The sequence below is a fragment of the Pinus tabuliformis genome, chromosome J, assembly GCF_031772625.1.
Source record: "Pinus tabuliformis cultivar Carrire ecotype Pingquan chromosome J, CPIR1, whole genome shotgun sequence".
Taxonomy (NCBI): Eukaryota; Viridiplantae; Streptophyta; class Pinopsida; order Pinales; family Pinaceae; genus Pinus; species Pinus tabuliformis.
Genome location: NC_142295.1, coordinates 335,484,277 through 335,492,443, shown reverse-complemented (window position 1 = coordinate 335,492,443; position 8,167 = coordinate 335,484,277). Strand labels below are relative to the sequence as shown.

Below are 8,167 nucleotides of genomic sequence, written 5' to 3'. Positions count from 1 at the left end.
AAATAAAATTATAATTTAGACTTTTTTTTCCTAGGTAATGTGAGAGGTATAATGAAATATGTGTTTTGATGTCTTTTTTATGAATTTCTTTTTATTCACATTTACTAATCATTTAATTTATATGGTTGTACTAGTAGTAATAATGATATAATTTTAAAGTCAAAGTCAAACCAACCACCAAATTGATGTAGGAGACTCATTTTGTTTGTATTTACGAAGATATACATACTTTACATCTTTCTAGTCATCTCTTACAAAGTATCACATATTTTTACTTGAACCCACACTCTTAGGAAAACAAATTGTTCACCAAACCATTAGAAATAAAATCCTTGAGGAAAAAAACACCTATTTTTAACTATTATAACAACTAACCGAAATTTAAATTTAAATTATAAAAAATTAACAATTAAATTTATTTCCAACTACTTTACTTTAATGTTTATCGTATTTAAGGTAATGCATCTTGTTTATTTACATTTTATTTTTATGACATAATATTGATTTTATTATAATATTATAATTTAATATATTAAATATACTCTCTACATAGGGAGATACGAATGTATACATTAATGTTTATTAATTCAGCAAGAAACGTGGCAGACGACCAATCCATGTGTTTTTAATAATATCTAAAACCAAGACGCGCTACTGGATAATCCAGAGTTGCCAGTGCGCGCAGAAGTACCGGACCCTGCCATCGTCATGTCTGAGTTTCAAATCTCACTGCCGATTTGGCTTCTTTGCACATTTCTGATCGTTAGTCGTCGTGTCACTTTATTTCAACAAGCTCAAGGAGCAGGCGTCACGGATCCGAAAGAAGGTCATCACAGAAATGTTTTAAAGAAAAATGTGCCAATTAAATGTATTCTCTCTATTAGGTTCAATTCTTATATTGAGTATATTTTCCAATGGCTTCAGCCTGGTCAAGTTTCAGTACTTCCGTGTGTGGATATATATATGTGGGGTTTCTGTTTTCATCAATATATTTTTCTTCATCAATTGGTTTTCTCTTCCTGGTGACAGTTACTGTATTAAAGTCGCTTGCTCGGAAGTGGAGTAACGATTTAAAGACTTCCGACTCGAATACATGGAAAACTCCATGGAACCTTACTGGAGATCCTTGCACTGGACTAGCCATTGACAATACGGATACGGACGATATGGACGATACTTATGTGAATCCTGTCTTCAAGTGTGATTGCACCTTCAACAACGGAGCCACTTGCCATGTTACACAATTGTAATAACTTGTCTTAAATCTGCCAGTTTGTTTCCCAAGTTTCTTAAATTATCTGCTTAAATTAGATTCAACGCCCTGTTACAGTTCCAAGTTCCAACGAGCATGAAGGGGTTTTAATTATTTCAGGTGTAAGCCCAAATTGGCGTATTTTCGTATTAGAATTGCAAAACCCAATTAATTTAACCCATGAGTGGCCTTGCAGGAGAGTTTATGGAGTGGACATAAAGGGGGAAATTCCAAAAGAACTGGCTAACCTGACTTATCTGGCCTTGCAGGAGAGTTTATGGAGTGGACATAAAGGGGGAAATTCCAAAAGAACTGGCTAACCTGACTTATCTTTCGTTTCTGTAAGACTATTTCTGTTTTTTAGTGAAATTGAATACTATTATGTCTAATGGCGGAGGGAATTGCCCTTTTTTTTACACAGGGAAAAAAGGAAAATGGATGCACAATATCTAACATATCATGGCTCTGATTTCCAAAATCATTGATCAGTAATTTCACTGGCACATGGGATTATGTTCTTGCAAGTTGAACAAATGCATATGACTCTGCATCTTTATATAGTCAATTCCACTTGAAAAGAACCCTTAAGGCTTGCTTATTCCATCTATATTAACTGAGAACTTGACAGACCGATCTGTGGAATTTTGATGGCAGGAAATTGGATAAGAACTATTTAACAGGACCGATACCTGCCTTCTTAGGCGACCTCAAAGAGATGCGGAAATTGTGAGATCCTTTCCTTTTGTTCTATGTTCTTTAAAATCCCAATCAAGATCTTGAAATTATGTAGAACTTCCATTTCTTCTTGTGTTAGATAGGATAATGAATAAAGCTGAAGTTATGTAGATCCTGTAGAATTTGTTGATCTCAATCTTTCATATAGGTCATACCACTTGAAGTTATTAAAATTTATTACGAAAATGGATTTCATCCGTGCACCACTCATGTTCAGTAACATTCATTGATTCAGGTCCATCGCACGAAATAAATTATCTGGCCCTGTCCCAAAGCAGCTTGGAAATCTTCAGAAGTTGATTGTATTGTGAGATAAGTTCTCTATGTACACATGCATACTTATAACACAAATATCAAATTGAGCACTAAATAAGAAGATACTTGCCAAACTCATTTGTTGTTTCACATTTTCCTCTTCATATACTTGTGATTTCCCTACTTTATTAAATGCATATATGTTATATCTGTGTCAATTTGAGAAGATGTAACAGGCCATAAGTTCAGCTCTTTGTAGTCCGTGTGCTTATATCCCTTTATGCCATATAGAAACTACTGGTTTCCATGATTTTTCAAAGAAACAACAAAGTAAAGAAAACAGGAATTATTTCTTGATTATTTCTTACTTGAGTTTTATGTTCAGGAGCTTTGGTCATAACGATCTTAATGGGACACTTCCCCCAGAGCTTGGGAACCTGGCAGCGTTGCAAGAACTGTAAGTTCAATTTGGATATTTTCCTATATTTTTCAGATGCACTGTGTCTCTCTATTTATGAAACTGTGCATTTGTGTATTTTTGTATAGTATATGAATTTAACAATTTATTTAGATTATAAATATAAATTATGAAATTGTGTATTTTTCTACTGTATATGAATTTCATTGAAGTATATTTCTATAGATTCAGATGTATTTCAGCTGCCTGTTCAAGTTGCAGATTTTTGCTTGTATAAACAAATTGTTCTCATTAAAAAAAAAATGAATTTAACGATTTAGTTAAATTTTAATTTAAATTATAAAATTGTGTATTTTTTTGAAAAATATATAAATATATGAATTTATTTAAATTTTAATATAAATTAAATTTATTAAATATTGAAAAAAAAATTAATATAATTTTTCCCACTTAATTCTTTTATCATATTTAATAAATCCCAATTCAAAATAATTTTTTTTAATATTATTAAAAAATAAATATATTTATTTATTTATTTTAATTATATCACAATATAATTATTGTTTTAAAATATAAGATGAATGAGTAAAAATAAGTTGAGACACGGAGGATGGCGTCCAGCACTAGGGTATCGCTTTGGGAAGATGCTGCAGACAATCCTGCATGTTTGTTCGCCTTAGGAGAGATACAACGAGGGAGTCCACCGTTCTGCTGGGTATTCGCGGAGGTATATCAAGCCACGAGAGAAGTCTTGACTGCGATCAGGAGTTTTCATTGCGACGGGAAAGATTGTAAAAGCTCAACAAGAAGGTTTTTGACATCAGGCTATTTCTTTGTGAAAGGATATGCTATGCGGTGGGCATTTCAAGATTTTGGCTAGCTCTATCTCTACTTTCTCTCACCTTAGTTGCAGATATGATGAGACGTAGATATGCAGGATCTGGTTTTTTTTCATTATATTTCGAGATGCCCTGTACCGATCTATCTTTTTGCAGGTAAATCCATGTCGCCAGGGTATTTTAGATATGGATCAAAGGTCTTTTTGGCCTGATGGAAGGTTGGATCCTTTTGCATCAAACTTGTGAGGGCGATATGCTTCATGATCAATGATTATTCCTATCCATCTGTCGCCAGATTTGTCACTCTGAACCAGAACCAGACGAGAGACAAGTAGATAGGAGCCTATAGTACCAGATCCAGATCCAGATCCTAAGGAGTTTTTCCAAGTTTTTATCAAAATCCTCAGTGGGAAATCGATCCTACTAGGTGTCCGAGGAACGAATATAGTAAAAGATCGGAAGCAACGCATACAAAACGCATTAGGTATACCAACATCCTCATAAAGCCTGATTTTATGAAATTCAAAGCAACTCAATTGTTATCCTAAACTTAAGGTTGCAAGGTGGAAGCCTAGGAGCGAGCATCCCAACTAGATCATCTTCAACTGATAGGGGTCCAGTTTCGTTTAAGGACGCATTAAGAGGGAAAGCTACCACATCACAGAAACAATCTCCAAATCTAACAATTCTAGGTCTTTACCTCGTTGAGAAGATGGAGAAAGCTCCATATCTTTTAATAATTGTCCGAAGTGAGTAGTATGTTCTTTGTGATATAGGCCAAAGCTATCATATGGCCATTTATTGGCTTTTGGCTCAAATATGAAGATCTTTATCAATGGATTTACCTCAATTTGACAAAAAATTGTAATATTTACCTATGTATGAAGAGATTTTTTTGCCGAGCAGAAAGACTTGGATTTTGTCATTAATGAAGGACCATGGTTTTGGCGAAGGAAAGACTTGGATTTTGTCATTAATGAAGGACCATGATTTTGGCGAAGGACGGATCTCTTTGTAACTCCATGGTTTCCTGGATTCGATGCAAATACAATGGTGGTTACGAAAAATGTTAGTATGGGTAAGGTTACATAATCTTCCTCTTCCTTTCTGGCACCACCCAGTCTTAGAAGTCATTGGACATTCACTCGGGAGATTCCTAAAGATGGATCGAGAAAGAATGGAGAAAGGCATTTTCACTTTTTCCTGCATATGTGTGGAGACAGGCTTAAGCAAAGGCTTGGATTTTGTCCTTAATGAAGGACCATGGTTTTGGGGAAGGACGGGTCTCTTTGTAACTCCATGGTTTCCCGGATTCGATGTCAATACAATGGTGGTTACGAAAAATGTGAGTATGGGTAAGGTTACATAATCTTCCTCTTCCTTTCTAGCACCACCAAGTCTTAGAAGTCATTGGAAATTCACTTGAGAGATTCCTAAAGATGGATCGAGAAAGAATGGAGAAAGGCATTTTCACTTTTTCCCGCATATGTGTGGAGACAGGCTTAAGCAAAGGCCTTCCATATTGTGTCCATCTTACTCACCAAGATTTCAAGTGTACTCAATGGTTAGATTTCCAAAATACAGCTTGATCTACCATGAGACAGGGCACCTGCAGACTACATGTCCACAAGCAAAGAAAAGAACAAAACTCTACCATGAGACAAGGCAGACTACATGTCCACAAGCAAAGAAAAGAACAAAACTCTACCATGAGACAAGGCAGACTACATGTCCACAAGCAAAGAAAAGAACAAAAAAAACCTCAAAAGCCAAAAGGATAGGAATTTCGAGATTCACACTCTTCTTATGATGAAGATGAAGAAATACACGAGAGCAAACAACAACTAGAGGCACAGAATCAACAAGATTCTCAAATGAAGGAGGAAGAAGAGAAACCTATGGACCCAACCACACATACAGAGGAACCCAATGAGTTAGCAGTGATCGAGACTCTTGGAAATCAGCATGAGGGAAAGAGCAATAGTCGAGGTCCAGGTGGAATCAAGTGTAAACACATAAGTTCGGACTCCTACAAGGAAGTCCTAATGATTTTAGAAGGAGAAGATTTGACAATGGTTATGGCTACTCCATCTTCTCCGATATGGGACAAAGTTCAAAAGGAAAAGGGTAAAAAAGAAAAAACCAATTTATCTCAGTAAATATTATTTTTTGCTATCTTGACTACCATAAGTGCTTATAGTACATACAAATGGTCTTTAGGGACAATACTTAAATGCACTTGTGTATCTGCTTATGTAACTTTTATTTTTTATTAATACACAATTGTGATTTTTCCTTGGATTTTTTTTTTTTTTTTTTAAATATACTTAATTACCAAACTATATGAATGTTATAAGTTGAAAGGATTCTAAAATTCATCTTCTTTAAGATGAATTTTGGTTAGACTATTAGTAAATAAAAGAGCCCATTTTGTAGGATAAGAATAATCTTAAAATTCTTATTACATTAAATTTTAAGGAGAAATTATGGAGTGATAAAAAGATAGAGGGAAAAATAAAATTAATATACTATAAGGAGGTGATTAGCTCAATCTTGAAAATAAGATTGAGATTGAAAAAGGAAATAAACATTGCTAAAATAAATTCAAATTTTCATGAACTTTATAGTAAAATTAGACTTCGGTTAATTGTCAAAATAACATGGAATAAAAGAGTGTATCACTTTTGAGACACTAAAAGGATTAAAGATGAAAAGTGTTTTCTCTTAAATTTTCTCTTATACTTATATTCTACATAATTTTCAAAATATTTGTTACATTATCAATATTCTTAACCTTTTAAGTAAACTAAACTATGATAATCTAAGATTGAAAATGAAAAAATACCACTTATTTTATCTTTTTAAATTAACAAATTTAAATACAAAAATCAAATTCCAAATGATTTATTACTTTCTCAAAATCTAATAAAATATATTAATTTTAATTAACATTATTCATTATTATATTTCCATATAAAATTGCTTTTTATATCTATTTCTATATTTTATTTATCCAAATTTAAAATTATGTTTTAAAAAAATTGTAATTAGAGCAAATGATACACATATATAGATTTCATTTCAAGTCCAACATAAACAAAATATGATAACATATTTACCTCCATGTTATGAAAAACATGTAAAGTTGTTGGTACAATTCGATAAGGATATTTGTATCCACGTTTTTGTTGTTGGTCATGTTCTTTATGATTATTATTGATATGGTATAAATTATATCTATATTATATTATTTTTAGTTCAAGAATGATTTTTTTTAAGAAAAAAAAAAAGAATTTTTACTGTTAGAAAATATAAAGCTGAAAATGGAATAATTTAAATAATAATTATTATTATTTATTTTTAAAGCCAGACATCAAATTGGTGTATAAAATTTTTTGTTTGTAGGACAAGAGATCCACTTCAGTACAAAGATTTTATTGATGCTAAATCTACAAAAACACGCATACTCTACCTCTAACCATTAACCATTAAACCCACTCAAACTATATTATACTTCAAAAAAAAATTAAACTTGAATTTATTTATATTATTAAATTAATCCATAACATCCCAAAATTAAAATAAATCAACAAATTAATTATATTTACTTTTCATTTTTAAATAATAATATTTTTTTTAATATTAAAAACATATTACTGAATTTTCAATCTTTTATTATAATTTGTATTTATTTTTATTATTATAAAAATATTTACCATATATTATTATTTTATCATAGAGATGGTAAAAATTGTTTTATAATTATACATAAATTTGAACATATCACAATTTTATTAACCTAAAAACTATTGTAAGAGTATTTTCTTTTATTAATATAATAATTAATTATTATTATATATAAATTTTAATAAACTATATTTTATTTTTATTTTTATTTTATATTAATAAAAATAATAATAAAATTGTTTTATTTTATTAATATAATAATTAATTAATTATCATAAACACCATTTCATTTTAAAATATGTAAAAATATTTTTAATAATAATTTGTTTTTCTTTATAAAAATTAATAGTAGCTATATTATATTTTAATATTTTTAAAAATATAATTCAATCACAATCGCAAATCGAATGATTTCCTTATATATGATAAGATTATCTACTTAAGTATATTAGTATGAATTGATTATTAGTGATGAAAGAATGGTAAGACATTGTTAATAAGTTATTTAACTTTTGACCTATGACCTGATTTGATTTGGAGTAACAAAGTCTAAATGCGTATTATTGTTAGGTGGTTTTTTCCCTCAACTGGTATATGTGAATATTTGAATTATAAATCAGTTTTTTTAAATGATGCTTAAATAAATGAATATAATTATAATAGTGTTATTAATTAACGGTAATAGTGTCAGTAAATTAATATCAAATATTAAAATTTATAAGGAAAATAAAAAATACTACATTAATCTTTGAAATAATTTTTAATGTTTATATATATTTAGAAAATAAAAAATTAAGATTATTATGAATTTATTAAGAAATTAGTGAAAAACTAATTAAATGAAAAATTGTGAATTTGAGTTAAAAGTAAGTGTTCAAGTCTAGTATTTTTATTTTTATTTTCATGTTTTTTCTGTTTTAAATAAAAATAAATATTTTCAAATAAGTATTAATAAATTTGAAATTTGTGTCTTACTATCAA

General features: G+C 30.1%; 1 protein-coding gene across 3 annotated transcripts in view; it reads left to right on the top strand.

The window, feature by feature from the left end:
- Positions 1-594: 594 nt before the first annotated feature.
- Positions 595-8,167, top strand: part of LOC149227109 (putative LRR receptor-like serine/threonine-protein kinase At1g56140) — a 686,518-nt gene continuing 678,945 nt past the window's right edge. The window contains exons 1-6 of one of the 3 annotated variants that reach the window (XM_089377692.1): positions 595-868; positions 1,030-1,246; positions 1,522-1,593; positions 1,907-1,978; positions 2,223-2,294; positions 2,628-2,699. In XM_089377692.1, coding sequence (XP_089233818.1) covers positions 709-868; positions 1,030-1,246; positions 1,522-1,593; positions 1,907-1,978; positions 2,223-2,294; positions 2,628-2,699 — 665 coding nt within the window. In that variant the 5' untranslated portion in view covers positions 595-708. Of the gene's footprint in view, positions 869-1,029; positions 1,247-1,448; positions 1,594-1,906; positions 1,979-2,222; positions 2,295-2,627; positions 2,700-8,167 lie in introns of those variants that run through there. The other 2 variants (XM_089377693.1, XM_089377694.1) reach the window with 2 other exon arrangements.